Raw genomic sequence first — 15916 nt, 5'->3', positions numbered from 1 at the left:
TTTCTGCGCTAAACCAGTGTTTCTCAACCCTGGTCCTCAAGTACCCTCAACAATACACATGTTGTAACCCTTGACAAGCACACCTGATTCAACTTGTCAACTAATCATCAGGCTCCCAAGTGGCACAATGGTCTAAGGCACTGCATCTCAGTGCTAGAGGCGTTACTACAGACCCTGGTTCGATTCCAAGCTGTATCACAACCGCCCGTGATTGGGAGTCCCATAGGGCAGTGCACAATTGGCCCAGTGTCGCCCGGGTTAGGGTTTGGCCGGGGTAGGCCGTCATTGTAAATAAGAATTTGTTCTTATAACTGACTTGCCTAGTTAAATTTTAAAATGTGTCTGTCAAGGGTTGCAACGAAATTGTGTACTGTTGGGGGTACTCGAGGACCAGGATTGGGAAACACTGAGCTAAACTATAGAATATTTATCTTTAGAGAATCTGCAGTGATAAAATTTGCATTGAGCTCGCAAAAAAACCCTGAATGAAATGGAATCCAAATAATTGAACCGATGTTGGACAATAGTTGTTTTAAAAAATGAAAAATAACAGAAATGTTGGTTAATCGCTCAGCACTAACGATTACGCAATCAATCAAACTGCTGTAAAACTCACACGTTAAAACCCTCCTGTCTTCTGGGTATTCTTGATTATTGACTATCAAATCAGAAGGCCTTATGACTTGACTGAGACTTTAAATGTATCTCGCCGGGAATATTTGTGAAGACTCAGTGTATTTTTGTTTTTATGCTCGATGTTCCTGCCATAAAAAGTGCCCTCATTTTTGGTTTTGACTTGTACATCAGACTTCAACTTTTTTGTGTGCTCCACTTCTACAATTATTTCATAATAAAAATCTGATTCTGTTAACATATATTATACTGCTCATTATTAGCTGATTCTGTTAACTATAAAAGGCTTGTGCAAGAGTCTCAACTGCAATTATGAAGACAGTATTATATTCATAATATGTGCAATTGTTGTAATCATAAAATATCAGCAGAAACTTGACATTGTCTGTGAAAATGTACTATACTTCTCCACATGTGGTCAAATATAGCCGAAGGAAAATGTTTTTTGGTGAAAAGAGGGAGGAAGAAAAATGTTGTGGTAGATCTGAGTTGAAGGACACCAGTACCGTCTGAAAACTCCTTTCCCCAGGCATCTGAGAAAGCCTAGTCCTTTCCCTTATTCTTGTAAGCAAAGATTAAGCTTTTGAACTTAAACTGAGGCTTCTGCTGCCTTTCTCATCTGCTGTAACAAGGAGAGGGGTGGCGTGCCTGTTTCATCTTATCTGCTATAGCCGCCTGACAGTCAGTGCCTTTTTAACCAGGCAGGCAACACTGTCTGCAAGCAGCAAGGCAAGCAATTCAAACCTTTTGAGTCCCTAGGTCCAGGTTCAGGGTCTGGGTGGTACCATAGTGCAAAGCGTCTCCTTTCTCCTCTCCTTCCTCTGCTCAGTCAGCCGAAGCAGAGAGTGTTTAATATTATATTCGCTTCATGCTCAGTTTGTAAGTGGAGGTGGGAGAATGGCACTAAAAATAGCGAACAGCCTCTCTCGTCGCTTGCCTCTCCTTCATTCCCCGCCGGGGGCCATCCATTCCTTTTGTCCCACTTCTCTTCTCATCTGGACCAAATTGATTGCTGTCGCTCTGGCCAAAAGCCAGGAGAAATTGAAAATTGCCCAGGCCCCCACCTCACTCCCTTCCTCCTTTTTACCTCCTGCAGTTTTCTCCCCTCCATCCCCCATACCTCTCCTCGGGGCGCCTGCTTTGGAGGGTTTTTCAATGGCGTTCTCAGAGCTTTACACGCACTCTGGTAACCTTGACACTGATGTATTTTACCCAGTGAAAAAAAGAGGATAATTTCTCTAACGTACTCTATGAAAAGTTTTTTTCTCTCTTCGTGTCTCCCATAATCTTACCAGCGGAGGATAAATCCTATCGAAATTACTTTGGCTCTTAAAGGTTGTTTATTCACCGAGCCAATTTAATGTTGACTTCATTCATTGATCACTTTTCAAATAAATAAGCACACAGCTTGTCCTGTGCCAAGGAACTTTGCATTTCATTTCAATGCAAGTCTGCTGAAATCTAAGAATCTCAAGTCATTTGTGTCCACTTTTTGATTGTATCAACTTCAACTCGCTCTCTTTATTTCTCCAGGTTACCAAACTGTGATGCCAAATCAACCACAGAGCTATCAGAGTATGATTGGAGTGCCACAGAGTCAGAACACTGTCAGTGGCCTGCATAGCAATATGGGAAATCAGATGCAAGGCATGATGGTCCAGTATCCCTCCATGCCATCTTATCAGGTGAGTACTTGGTATTTCACCAACACTAAGTCAGTGTAAGTCTATAATATCAAAACACAATTGTCAATGATGAACATTATTAAGACGTTAAAAAAAGTATATTTATTTAATCCTTTATTTAGCCAAGTATCTTGGTCATTAAGAACCATTCTCTTTTACAATAACGATCTTGTATATTTTTTGGCATCCCATGTTGACCATGTGTAATCTGGGTCTGTCTTGGCAGGTATCCATGCAGCCCCAAGGCTCCCAGGGTGTGCCACAGCAGACATACCAGCAGCCTATCATCATCCCCAACCACAACCAGTCCAACCAGGGGCCCATGCCTGGCTCTGGTGTCCAGGTCTACTACAGTGTTATCACACCCAATCAACAGAACACCATTAGGTTGGACATCATCACCACACTGTTTTAACATGGAAATACCTATACCCATTACACTTATTGTAGACCCATTATATTGTTGAATACCGATTCTAAATGTATTCCCAGTTTAACAAAACACCATGTAGTAGGAAATCCCAATGTTTCAAATACTCTGAATTTAGACTAATTACAATATTACAGACCATTAATATATTCCTGATTTTACAGTGAGACGTTTTTAGTTTTAACCGATAACTAGCCCGTCTCTGTGATGCTTCACGCTGGGCTATGCATGGCAAAGAAAGGGGTCACTTTTCACCTCCCTCTTCCCTCCCCCTCATGGGGCCTCTTCTTTAGTAGGCCATGTTCAAGATGATTTATAAGGCCAGATATCTACTGAGTCTTAATATAACATTGCTGGTCCCATGTGGTGAGCTGCTCTCTCTACACCATCCTTCATGCCAGCCCTCTGGTCCGCTGTGCAGACGCACACTATTCCTCAGGGTGCCGAGCAGAGCGAAGAGCCGACTGTCTCCAGCAGCAGCTGCCTGCCTCTGTGCTTTGGGCTGACGCATCACCCTGCCTCCTGCCTGCCTTCGCTTTGCTTTTATCCTTATTAAATCACAACTGAAATGAGCGAAAGAAGAGCCTGGAAAGCAGAAAACCCAAAGTTGCACACTGCAACCGCAATTCGGTTACGGAGACACAGTAAAAAATGATGATTGCCCTTGATTTGTTTTGATTTGGTAGAAAATGAGGTCCGTAGCGATTCCCAGCCTTTACTCGTTTCTGATTGAGGATATTAGTGGTAGTTCTAATGCCCCTGTGTACAGTGTTCCACTTCAGTAATTTAGCCCATTTTAAACTGATGAGCCAAATTCTGATTACATTGAGTGAAGCGCTGCCAGAGCTTTGCCTCTCTGCTGCTCAGCTTTAAAAAGTGTGTGTGTGTGTTTCTCTCTCTGCAGCTCCTCTGTTGGGTTCTTGCCGCCTCCTGGATCAGAGCAGATGCAGTTCCCTCGGCCGTCCTCCCCCTGCAGCTCCCAGCAGCCCCTCCATCAGGCACAGCAGTGCTCAGGTACACAGCCCAGTCACAGCACAGAGCCAGCCTGAGCCACAGCATCCATTACAACCAGGTCTCAACTAGGAAGTAAATATCAATCACTGTCAATAAAATTAGCTGCCGTATAGGTCGTCTCTGGAACAAAACCAACAGATCACTAGCTTCCCTGTACGACTTTCTCTTCGCACCCTGTTTTAAACCTTTCTGCTACCTCTATTTTTTTGTGCTTTAATACTCTCTTCAATCCAATCCCCCCTGTGTGAAACACTGGAGTCTAATAGCCTAAAATAACCTTTCACCAAACCCTGGAATTAGAACCCCACTTAATAGAGGCAGGTGTCATCAGGAGAAATTACTTCAGACTGAATTCTCTGGCAATTCAAAATGGAATTGAATCGATTCTAAAAGGGTGAGGGGGCACAGACAGGCAGGCAGCATTCTCATCTCCCAGGGCCAAAGCTATAATTATACGGCGTGGCAACAACAAAAGAAAGGTAGTCATGTAGACGCCTTAACACCCTGCCAGCCTTCCCTCCCACCCCCCCTCGATTGTTAGCTGTGAAGCGTTAAGGTGCTAATTGAAATGACACTCCAAGTCTTAACGATCTAATTATTGAACAGATATAGGCTGGTAATTAAAAAGTAATTCCTCTGCTGCTTTGTTCCCAGTTATGGCCATCTTAAGAAAGTAAGGGCTTTCATGGGTGTTCTAATTTCAGTTAATGTGAATTTCCTCTCTGTGGCGAAGCCCCTGTGAATCAGTATAGCCATCGTCAGTCACCCCATCTCTCTCTCCTTTCCATCTTTCCATCTCTCCCTCTCTTTTTGTCTTTTCTCCTTGAATATCTAATTAAAATGGAAAGGGAAATGTTCTTTCAAATCCTGAAATTAGATTTTGCTCCGTTCAGAAGTGAGGTGGTAAATGTTTTAATTACATGCAGGGATTACCAAGTGAAAAATAATTCCATTCATTTTTTTTGTAGCAAATACTATCAAATTAAAATATGTATTTTGTTGCGTATTCTGTTTCTTTTTTTTGTGATTAAATGTTTTTTTAATTTAGTAATAATAATTGTCAGCAAACATGAATACATACATACAAAATGAAGTTACACCTCCCTCCCCCCATCCCAATCCCATCCGAGGACCTATGGTATCAAATTAAATAAACATACATGGATCAAAATAAATGATAGGAAAAGAGAAACTCAAAGCAACACATCACAAAGTGTTTCAGCGGCAAGAAGCCATTGGTTCAAAGTGACTTCTTTAGCTCCATGAATGCGAGAGGTAGACAGCTCCATATAAATTACATCCAAAAAAGTAAGGATTCCATTGACAGATAGTGTGTGGAGGCTTCCATCATACGGCAATAATTGTCTTTGCAGCCGTTAGAACAGCAAGAAGAATGTGCCACTGACAAAGAAATTAATAATTTAAAAGTAAAACGAAAGGAGATGCAGGAATATTTTCAGACATCAGTGGGCAAGATCAAAGCTACTTCATCCAAGAATATATACTAAACCAAAATAAAACGCAACATGTAAAGTGTTGGTCCCATGTTCAATGAGCTGAAATAAAAGATCCCAGAAATTTCTCTAAAATTTTGTGCACAAATCTGTTTATATCCCTGTTAGTGAGCATTTCTCCTTTGCCAAGATAATCCATCCACCTGACAGGTGTGTCATATCAAGAAGCTGATTAAACAGCATGCTCGCTACACAGGTGCACCTTGTGTTGTGGACATTAAGGCAACTCTAAAATGTGCAGTTTTGTAACACAATACCACAGATGTGTCCATTTTTGAGGGAGTGTACAATTGGCATGCTGACTGCAGGCAGGAATGTCCACCAAAGCTGTTGCCAGAGAATGTAATGTTAATTTCGCTTCCATAAGCCGCCTCCAACGTCGTTTTAGAGAATCTGGCACAACTGCAGACCACGTAAACAGGCCAGCCCAAGACCTCCACATCCGGCTCCTTCACCTGCGGGATCATCTGAGGAGGGAAAGTTCTGCTGAGGATATTTTTTGTTTGTAATAAAGCCATTTGTGGGGAAAACTCATTCTGATTGACTGGGCCTGGTGGTTGATGCCCGCACAGTCATGTGAAATTCATATATTAGGGCCTAATTTATTTCAATTGACTGATTTCCTTCTATGAACGAACTCAGTAAAATCTTAAATTGTTACATGTTGCGTTTATTATTTTGTTCAGTATAGATACGAGTGCATTCCTAAACTATGTGTATAAAGGTAACAGTGTACAGGATGCATCATTCAAAATGTTCATATGAAACAGCTTACAAGGAGTTAGATAAGTCCTTTAAAGAAAGAGAATGCCATTTATAATTTTGTTCAAATGTGGAATTGTGTTTTGGTCCTTAAGCTGCTCTATGGTCAACTTTGTTTCTCTGTGGCCTCTTCATTTGCAATTAAATCCCAATAAACTGCATCATATTGCACCAAGACGGGCCTAAAGATTTAATATTTTGCCTGGTTTTCTATTACAAGTACAGCTTTTTTGGCACACTTTGAAGACTTTTTTTCTTCATGCATGAGTTAGCCATATACAGTGGTTTACACCCTGTCAGGATAAGAGCATTATATAGACACTGTTTACTTTTAAACCCCCGCCAAAAATAATTAGACAGGCTAAGTGCAGTCAGAACTCTTCTTTTAATAAGGCCAAGTGCAGGTCTAGTAAATTCACTAACCCTTCATTGTTGGGCAAACAACTTTAAATGGATGCTTGACGGCTGAAGGTTTTAGATATGATTATGTATTAGTGGTCGGCGCTGTCCTTGGAAAGTCGCGACCAGACAAGAATAATACGCATATCAACAAACACTTTGTTCAAACATGGAATTTAGTTACTAATAACATGTTAACCTCCACTCATTTAATGTCACACAAATAGATTACAAAGGATTCTAACGGTGAGACAGCAAACGTGGACATTTTATTTTTCTTCATAATGCACTAATGAAATACAAACAGAAGGAAATAATTTAAGTCACACTGACATACGCTGATCCTATTGAACTTGATAAATATCTTTAAGGTAAACCTGCTACACACACAGGATGAACATACTGGAATTCTCATGTTAACAGGCGGACAAGATGTTTATACACATTAAATCTTTAATTGCCCCTGAGGGGATAAATAAACGTTTATTGAATTTAATGAGATTTTAATGTCTGTTCTTGGTGTCTTTGTGCCCCCCTAGGCGTTCCCCCTCCCTCAGGCGGTGGGATGGTGATGATGCAGCTGACGTTGCCCCCCGGCCAGCAACCACGGCCTCACTCGCCCCCGCAGTGGAAACACAGCAAGTACTACATTCTGGACCACACGAGAGGACAGAAATCCACAGAGCTCTCCACTCTAGACACCTCACAGGTGAGTGCAGGGACCCAGCGAGAACCTGCAGATAAAAATATATATATATATAAACAAAAACAATTTAATTAAAAAATATATATTTATCAGTATCACATGCTGAGTGTAAATGTAGTAATGAGGTTTGGTTTGATGACGTGGACAGTCGTGACCATGGTCTGTAATTTTCTAAGAAGGGAGTATCCCTGAGACTAAATGTAATGGTGTCTGTGAGGTCTGTGTTCACCCACTAACCCTCCCCTGTCCTCTCCAACTGTCTGTACAGAGCATTCCCCAGCTGGGCAGTCCCTCAACTTCCCCCGCCCAGTCGCCAACTCCCTCCCACCCACACCACCTAACCAATGTGAAGAGCATCCGTCCAGGCCTCGCCCCCGTACCCATGATGCCCCAGTTCTCCAGACCCTTTATGCCAGGGCAAGGTGAGGGAGACACCCAGTGTTTTTCTACCCAGTCCTGGGGGACCTTCAACCAGATATTTCTACATATTTAATCTATTCCAATTATATAGGAATATGATATCCCAAGGGCTTGCTGTCATTAGTTGACTAGAAGAATCAGGTGTGCTAATACTAAATTCAACAAATGTGTGGAATGCTCAGGGTCCCTGAGGACAGCTCAGTTGCTCCATCTTTATGGAAAATTGTAACCCGAATGAAATTGAGCCAAATTAAGCGTGTTGTCATCTGTGTTTCCCAGGAGATGCGCGGTACCCGTTACTAGGGCAGACCCTCCAGTACAACCCCCAGATCCGTCCTCCTCTACACGCTCCACCCATGGTCCCCAACCATCAGGTGAGTCTACACAAGACAGATCATCCACTTAAGTTGAAGCTACCTATTGTTTATAGGAGGAATTATGTGGGGATTTCGATATACCCTTCTGAAATGCTAGGCAAAGCCTGGAAACATAACATCTCTTTAGTACTGTGCAAATAAAACAAAAGATGAAGTCAAACATTGGTCTCTGATTCTTTTGTTCCTCATTTGTCTTCCAATTGAATCAATATCATTCCGATACCTTAAGCTGGAGTCCAAAGAAAGTATAGTTGCGAGAGATGGTAATCTGAACATGCTCTTGTCCTTCTTTCTGCACCCAGGTACCCATGGGGATGCGGCACAGCGGTGGAGGGGGCAGAGGGAGGAAGCAGACAAGGAAAGCTCTGTCTACAGATCTCAGTGTAGGTGATCCAGGTAATGGTAGGGAACACCCTCTGTCTGTTAGAGGACAGAGATGTGGACCTCCAAGCCTAAAAAACCCCCCCTCATATCTCACTCTTAGATCTATCTTATATTTTTCTTTGATTTGAATTCCCACAGATTTGTACATAGAACAAAACTGATTGCAAAGGACGCTAGGGTTAGTCTGTACTACGTTAACTAATTAGGTCATGGGCCTAAGGTTGTCTCCAAGTTGGTTTTGACAGTTTCTCTCTTGCTCCCCCCTCTCGCTGCTCTGTCTCTCGCTGCTCTGCCTGTGACAGTGAGTGGGCATGTCCTGGAGGTGACTGACCTGCCGGGAGAGATCAGCAGGACCGAGGCGGACTCTCTGCTGGGTGAGCTCTCCAGAGCCGGGGCTGTAGTCAGATGGCTCCCAGAGCACCACAGCCTCCGAGATTGGCAGTCGGGGGGCTAACGGTGACCCCCATCCAAGCCCCTGCTGACCCAGCCTTCGTCTACACCATCCTGGCCATGTTCCCCTCCGGATACACTGCGCAGGACGCCCTCCTCCACCACAATGGCCCCCAAGCCTCCTTCAGACTCACTATGAGCAGGGGCCACAGACACCCCCTGGAGAGGGCCAGCTCCCAGTAGAGGGCGCTAAGGACCCCTGGCTTGACCTTTCACCCCTCACCAGCACCGCCAGTCACTTCCTGTTGCCATCACTCCCCCCAGCCCCACTCATTAAGTTGGCTTGTTGTAAAGGGTTGTTTTTCCACTAGAGACTTGCTTCGGGGGAATGTGTTGTATTTTGTAATGTTCTTACTAACGATTTGATGAAAAAGAGCGAAACGTAACACTGATCCAACGTGTACCAACATTTAAAAACCATGATTATTGAAGTTCCAAATATTATAAACCCGTCTGCTCTCTGTTTTGAGAACCAGCCGGAACATATCAAAAGGGCAGTCTGTATTTTTGTTTTATTTTTTAATTTGTTTTATAGTTGTTAATCTTGAGTCAGACCCAAAGCTCATTATTATTCCCCCAGCCCAGTTGCAGTGTCTGTCCTGGATCCGTTTAACACAACCAAAGCCTCCCCACACCCCAGGGTAGCTGATTATCGGCCACCCTGCCACCAGCCCCATATTGTGGCCAGTACATCATGGAGTCGCCCTTAGCTACACAATGGGTCTCTTGTGCCTTTCTCTTGAGAGTCTACTGATTTATTCTCCAAGAAACACAAAATGACACCCCAGTCAGTCTATTGTTAAATGAAAAGACCTGCACCTTGTAAATAATTGATATAGGATTGGTAACTAAATATCTCAATCACTTGTCATTTCACAGTGAATGGTCTGTATGTGTTGGTCACAGGCGGGCACAGATGAGTGCAGCAAAGAAAGGCTTTTGTTTGACACGCCTAGTTTTTAACTTAATTTAAAAGTCGAGATAAAAATGACACTCCTCCACTGCAACTACATATTTTAGCAATCCTCTGCTTGGATGGCCTCTCTCCACCACTGTTCTCCCTCTTTCTCCTCTCCTCCTACAAGGCCAATGGTTTAAAATCTTTCATTAGGTCTTTTTAAATTATATACCTACTGGGTCACTGGAGAAAAAAGACAGTTTGCACATTTATACAACTGAATACACAGTACCCGTCAAAAGTTTGGACACCTACTCATTCAAGGGTTTTTCTTTATTTTATTTTACTATTTTCTACATTGTAGAATAATATTGAAGACATCAAAACTATGAAATAATACATGGAATCATGTAGTAACCAAAAAAGTGTTAAACAAATCAAAATATATTTTAGTTTCTTCAAAATAGCCACCCTTTGCCTTGATGACAGCTTTGCATTCTCTCAACGAGCTTCACCTGGATTGCTTTTCCAACAGTTTGAGTTTCCACAGATGCTGAGCACTTGTTGGCTGCTTTTCCTTCACTCTGTGGTCCAACTCATCCCAAACCATCTCAATTGGGTTGAGGTCGGGTGATTGTGGAGGGCAGGTCATCTGATGCAGCACTCCATCACTCTCCTTGGTCAATTAGCCCTTACACAGCCTGGAGGTGTGTTGGGTCATTGTCCTGTTGAAAAACAAATTATGGTTCCATTAAGCACAAAACCAGATGGGATGGCGTATTGCTGCAGAATGCTGTGGTAGCCATGCTGGTTGTATGCCTTGAATTCTAAATAAATCACCAACAGTGTCACCAGCTAAGCACCCCCACACCATCACACCACCTCCATGCATCACGGTGGGAACCACACATGTGGAGATCATTCGTTCACCTACTTTGTGTTTCACAGACACGGCATTTGGAACCAAAAATCTCACATTTGGACTCCAGACCAAAGGACAGATTTCCACCAGTCTAATGTCCATTTTTCGGGTTTCTTCGCCCAAGCAAGTCTTTTCTTATTGGTGTCCTTTAGTAGTGGTTTCTTTGCAGCAATTCAACCATGAAGGCCTGATTCATGCAGTCTCCTCTGAACAGTTGATGTTGAGATGTCTGTTACTTGAATTCTGACGCATTTATTTGGGCTGCAATTTCTGAGGCTGGTAACTCTAGTGAACTGAGGGTCTTCCTTTCCTGTGGCGGTCCTCATGAGAGCCAGTTTCATCATAGCGCTTGATGATTTTTGCGACTGCACTTGAAGGAAATGTTTTGTATTGACTGACTTTCATGTCTTAAAGTAATGGAGTGTCATTTCTCTTTGCTTATTTGAGCTGTTCTTGACATAATATGGACTTGGTCTTTTACCAAATAGGGTTATCTTCTGTATACTACCCCTGACTTGTCACAACACAACTGATTGGCTCAGACGCATTAAGAGGGAAAGAAATTCCACAAATTAACTTAAGGCACACCTGTTAATTGAAATGCATTCCAGGTACCTAACTCATGAAGCTGATTGAGAGAATGCCAAGAGTGTGCAAAGCTGTCGAGGCAAAGTGTGGCTACTTTGAATAATCTCGCTTTTTTTGGTTACATGATTCCATGTGTTATTTCATAGTTTGTCTTCACTATTATTCTACTATGTAGAAAATAGCAAAAAATTAAGAAAAACCCTGGAATGAGTATGTGTCCAAACTTTTGACTGGTACCATAACTTTTGACTGGTACGAGATATATATATATATATATATATCCTTTTTATTTCTCTCCAAAGATAAAAATGTGTGGATTCTGAAAGACTGTTCAGTGCTGGTGCAAGTCATTTTTATTTCAGTTTGAAACCAATAAATGTTTACACCAAAATATGTGCTTTTTCAGATCACAAGAAGTCCTTTGAAATGGATGAGGGTCCTCTGGGTTTCTCTTTCTCTGTCCATCACCGAACTGCTTTGGATGGCCTCTTTCATGATGTTTAAACTTATGATAAAATTATTATTTTTCATCAACACTAAGTATAGTCCTACCTCAGATGTCAGTGTAAGCAGATAGTGGTTTATTTTGCTATTGGTGGGGATGTGGGTTTTATACTTGGCATTATCTAATTTGGTCTTTGGTTGGTGCTATTCATCTCAATCCAGGTTTTATAGGGTAATTTGTCTGCTACATTAACCTCCCACCAACCTCATCTCACCCAATGCCACACAGTTCCTTCCTCCACTGTCATATTTTTCCTTTCCAATAACAATAAAGCAATTTACCGCAAGAAAAATCTAACCACCTGCCCCATGTCTCATCTAGAGCCTGTGGGAGTTAGTGTTGCCAGAAACCGTTTTAAATGGATCGCTTAATATCTGCGATGTGAAGGAGCCTGTTAGGTGTCCGGTCATGGCATTAAGGATCTCCATACTGACAGTGAGATTATTAACAGATAATTAAGCCAACATCTGGAGGACCTAGCTCAGTGTTGCAGCCAAGGCTGGTGAAATGGAGCCATCGTTGCGGAAATTCTCTGAGCAATAAATTACCCTTTTTTTATGATATTCATTTGCAATGCCTTTTTTTCCTCTTTTTTTTTTCCTGCCCAAGGGTCGACGTCTAGCACAGGGATTGATATCAAGCATATTTATGCATTGTCAAGTTATTTCAAGCAGCAAATGTAATAATAAATGTTGCTCTATAATGTATACATGCACTGAAGACCATGGAGAATTGATGGTAAGTCAGTACAAAACCAATTGAACAAAGCTGCACTCACTATCACCTCCATTATAGTCCTAGACATGCATAAATCATTGAATGAAAGCTGTGAGCAGGGGGATGTTTTCCATGAAAGGAAATGACATACAACCCCGTTCCCTGAGAATGGTCCTTTTCTCTGATGTGTAGTGAAGCACCCGGCGCATACTGTATGTACTAGCCTATAAAACAGCCCTTCCCACTGTTAGAAGGGTGACAACCTGCTGCCATTACCCTCTCCACTGTTGTATGACTTGGTCAGCTCAGACACAGTAGGAGTAAAGCTAAAATCAGGGCAGGTTGGAAAGGGCTCCATAGACAGTAGATAAGGTTACAGACAGCTTTAATAGCTGTGCCAATTCGGTTGTATTCCTACTATTAAAATGGGGTGGTGGAGGTTTTCACGCCTTTATTAAACTATAAACACAGAGGGCTTGTTTACTTGACAGATGAGTGGGTAAATATCTGGTGTTTGTTCAGGATTCACTTCTTTGGATATCTGGGGACCACAACCACCCTAATGAAGAACAAGGTTAGATTGAATTCTCATCTGTCGTTTTGAAAATCATAAAGACACGGTGACTATCAAATAAGATTTTCTTTATCAACCTGATGTAACATCCAGAACAAAATGCATGTCACTGAAATGCTCATCTTATTGATAGAGAAGGCAAACTAGTGGTGAAAATGTATAGTCTCCCCCCTGGGACACATTGGTCTCAGACTGCAATCGAAGCTAGTGAATTGTTATCAATAGCTCCGCATTGACATGAGTGGGTGACGCTAGGTGGGGACGGGAGGTCCTGCATAAACACAAACTCACTTCCTTGACAACAGCGCTGATCTGCTCCACGAATTGCAAGAAGTATGAATGCGTTGACTTCTGCAGAGACTGTATCACAGTAACCATGCAGAGCCTTCTAGAGTGTGAGGAAATGATCTATAGGAAAAGCACTGGGATGTTTGACATGCTAAGACAGACATTTTGTGACTATTTGCCTTGTGAAAACCCCATAAAGTAAGAATACAAATAGTGCACGTATTTTAACCCATACTATCTTAATATGACATTACAAAGTAATGTAGTGGAGGCTGATCTATTAGCACAGTAATGCAATGTTCTATTAATCATTGCATAATACATCTCTGTGTTGAGTTTGGTGAGCTACCACACCCGTTTGTTTTTTTAGGCAACAGTAAGGCAACAGTAAACATGTCGTCCCCCACGAGTGATGCGGAGGGCTCTATATACATGTAGCTCCGCATTGAGATAATCGTTTGACCGTAGGTGGAGGCGATACGTCCTGTATAAACAGAAAATCCCTTCCTTGACAACTTCCTTCACGATAGATAGGGGTATGCTGAAAATACATCCACGAGTCGCAATAAGTATGATTTACCTGACTTCTGCAAAGGACGCATCTCCGTAAATGCTGTAGGGCCAATACAGAAGCCAGATTGACCATAAAATACGATTTATGCTTGATCCGACAGTGAAAAAAATATAATAATCAAAAAATGGTCACCGAAAAATAATATGTTTGGTGCGGGACAAAACGAGTAATTTGCTGAACATCTAATGGGCGTAGTTTATGTCCTTATGGGAAACATGTAGCTCATGAGGGGCTGCATATTCAACAATGGTGTAAAGTACTTAAGTAGTATCTGTACTTTACGGTTGATATTTTTGACAATTTTTACTTCACAACATTCCTAAAGAAAAGAATGTACTTTTTACTCCATACATTTTCACTGACACCCAAAAGTACTGTTACATGTAGTGTGCCCCTGGCTATATGTTATATATATATATATATCAATATAATGGTGCTGTCTGGTTTGCTTAATATAAGCACTTTGAAATAATTGATACTTTTACTTTTGATACTTAAGTATATTTTTGCAATTACATTTACTTTTGATACTTATTAAGTATATTTAAATCCAAATACTTTTATACTTTTATTCAAGTAGTATTTTACTGGAGGACTTTCTCTTACTTGAGTCACAGTATTTCTAGGTATCTTTACTTTTACTCAAGTATGACAATTGGGTACTTTTCCCACCACTGATATACAGTGCCCTCCGTACTGGGACAGTGAAGCATTTGTTCTTCTTTTGGCTCTATACTCCAAGTTTGGATTTTTAATCCAAAATGACAGTACATTATTTACCATTCATTTCTATTGGACACAAAATAATCTGAAACACAACCAAAACAAACAGCAAATGCATCCAACACATTTGTTGAGTCACAAGCTTGATATAGTCATTGCATGCTACCGGAACAAATACCTAACTTTTGAATACTTAAATACACATAAGTGAATTTGTCCCAATACTTTTGCTCCCCTAAAACGTGGGGGACTATGTACAAAAAGTGCTGTAATTTCTAAACAGTTCGCCCGATATGGATGGAAATACCCTCAAATTATAGCTGACAGTCTGCACTTTAACCTCATATTTGATTGTCCATTTGATTCAAATCCAAATGGACAATGCCATTGAGGGCTTCCACCATTTTAAAGTAGTCCACTGGATGGGGATTTCTACAAGTTGGGAGCAATCAGCCAATGAAGAAAAAAATGTACTACTTTAAAATGGAGATAGCCTTAATGGCACTGCCCATGTGTTACAGACGCTATAATGGCACAGATACAAAAATGAGTCCTCTATCTCTATGGCATGTTCACACACGTATCTGCCCTCTCATGGGCTAGAATGGTCCCACCTGATCTCGCTTCCCTTCCATCTTTGAGGACATGTATAGACCCCCTCAGTGGAGGTGTCATAATACCCATAAAACCTAGCGGTCAAACAGGGAAATGGTTCCAATAATTTTTCCACCATTCATTCTACCCATAGGTTTTTTTTAGAAACACTTAAAATAAGGGCTGTGCTTCGTGTAGGCTTACCCTGGTGTGACGTTTTGATAACCATGTACATTTATGTCGGACAAGGTGACATCAATATATTCAGCTATATTTACTCTCAGATTCGAAAATATTAATTAGCATCAAAACAAACATCATGCAAATCCCTGCAGGCTCCTGCGCATCATCTCTAATTGACACCTTTGCTAACAGGTATTTTGTCCATTTTTAACTTACACAAGACAGTTCACAGAATTGCCAATTTAAAGAGATGTAGCCAATTTATTCATTACTACATTTATCTAACATTAGTTAATTTCAGAGATTCTTACCTTTGCCTCGATTCGGCAGTCTTGTCCAGATTATCATGTCATTTCTAGTTCTTTAGCATAGCCACATTATCAGCTAATTAGCGTTTCATTTTTGTGGCATAAATAAAGGCGAATATATTGATAAAAGTCCTAGAGAGATGTACACAGTTATAAAAACGTCACGCCAGGGTAAGCCTACACGAAACACAGCCCTCATTTTAAGTGTATTTAAGAGATCCTATGGGAAGAATGAATGGTGGAATACGATTGGAACCATTTCCCTGTT

At 41.4% G+C, this 15916-nt stretch overlaps 1 protein-coding gene across 5 annotated transcripts in view; it reads left to right on the top strand.

The window, feature by feature from the left end:
* LOC120058305 (R3H domain-containing protein 1-like) overlaps nucleotides 1-10043 on the top strand; it is a 79562-nt gene extending 69519 nt beyond the window's left edge. For 4 of the 5 annotated variants that reach the window (XM_039006868.1, XM_039006867.1, XM_039006864.1 and 1 more), the window contains 8 exons: nucleotides 2167-2318; nucleotides 2545-2705; nucleotides 3653-3762; nucleotides 6977-7146; nucleotides 7412-7565; nucleotides 7843-7937; nucleotides 8243-8336; nucleotides 8627-10043. In XM_039006868.1, coding sequence (XP_038862796.1) covers nucleotides 2167-2318; nucleotides 2545-2705; nucleotides 3653-3762; nucleotides 6977-7146; nucleotides 7412-7565; nucleotides 7843-7937; nucleotides 8243-8336; nucleotides 8627-8778 — 1088 coding nt within the window. In that variant the 3' untranslated portion in view covers nucleotides 8779-10043. The remainder of the gene's footprint in view (nucleotides 1-2166; nucleotides 2319-2544; nucleotides 2706-3652; nucleotides 3763-6976; nucleotides 7147-7411; nucleotides 7566-7842; nucleotides 7938-8242; nucleotides 8337-8626) is intronic. The other variant, XM_039006869.1, reaches the window with a different exon arrangement.
* The last annotated feature ends 5873 nt before the right edge of the window (nucleotides 10044-15916 follow it).

This window comes from Salvelinus namaycush, chromosome 13 (assembly GCF_016432855.1).
Source record: "Salvelinus namaycush isolate Seneca chromosome 13, SaNama_1.0, whole genome shotgun sequence".
Classification (NCBI taxonomy): domain Eukaryota; kingdom Metazoa; phylum Chordata; class Actinopteri; order Salmoniformes; family Salmonidae; genus Salvelinus; species Salvelinus namaycush.
Note: the sequence above shows the minus strand (reverse complement) of the source record. Positions and strands in the feature narration are given on the sequence as shown.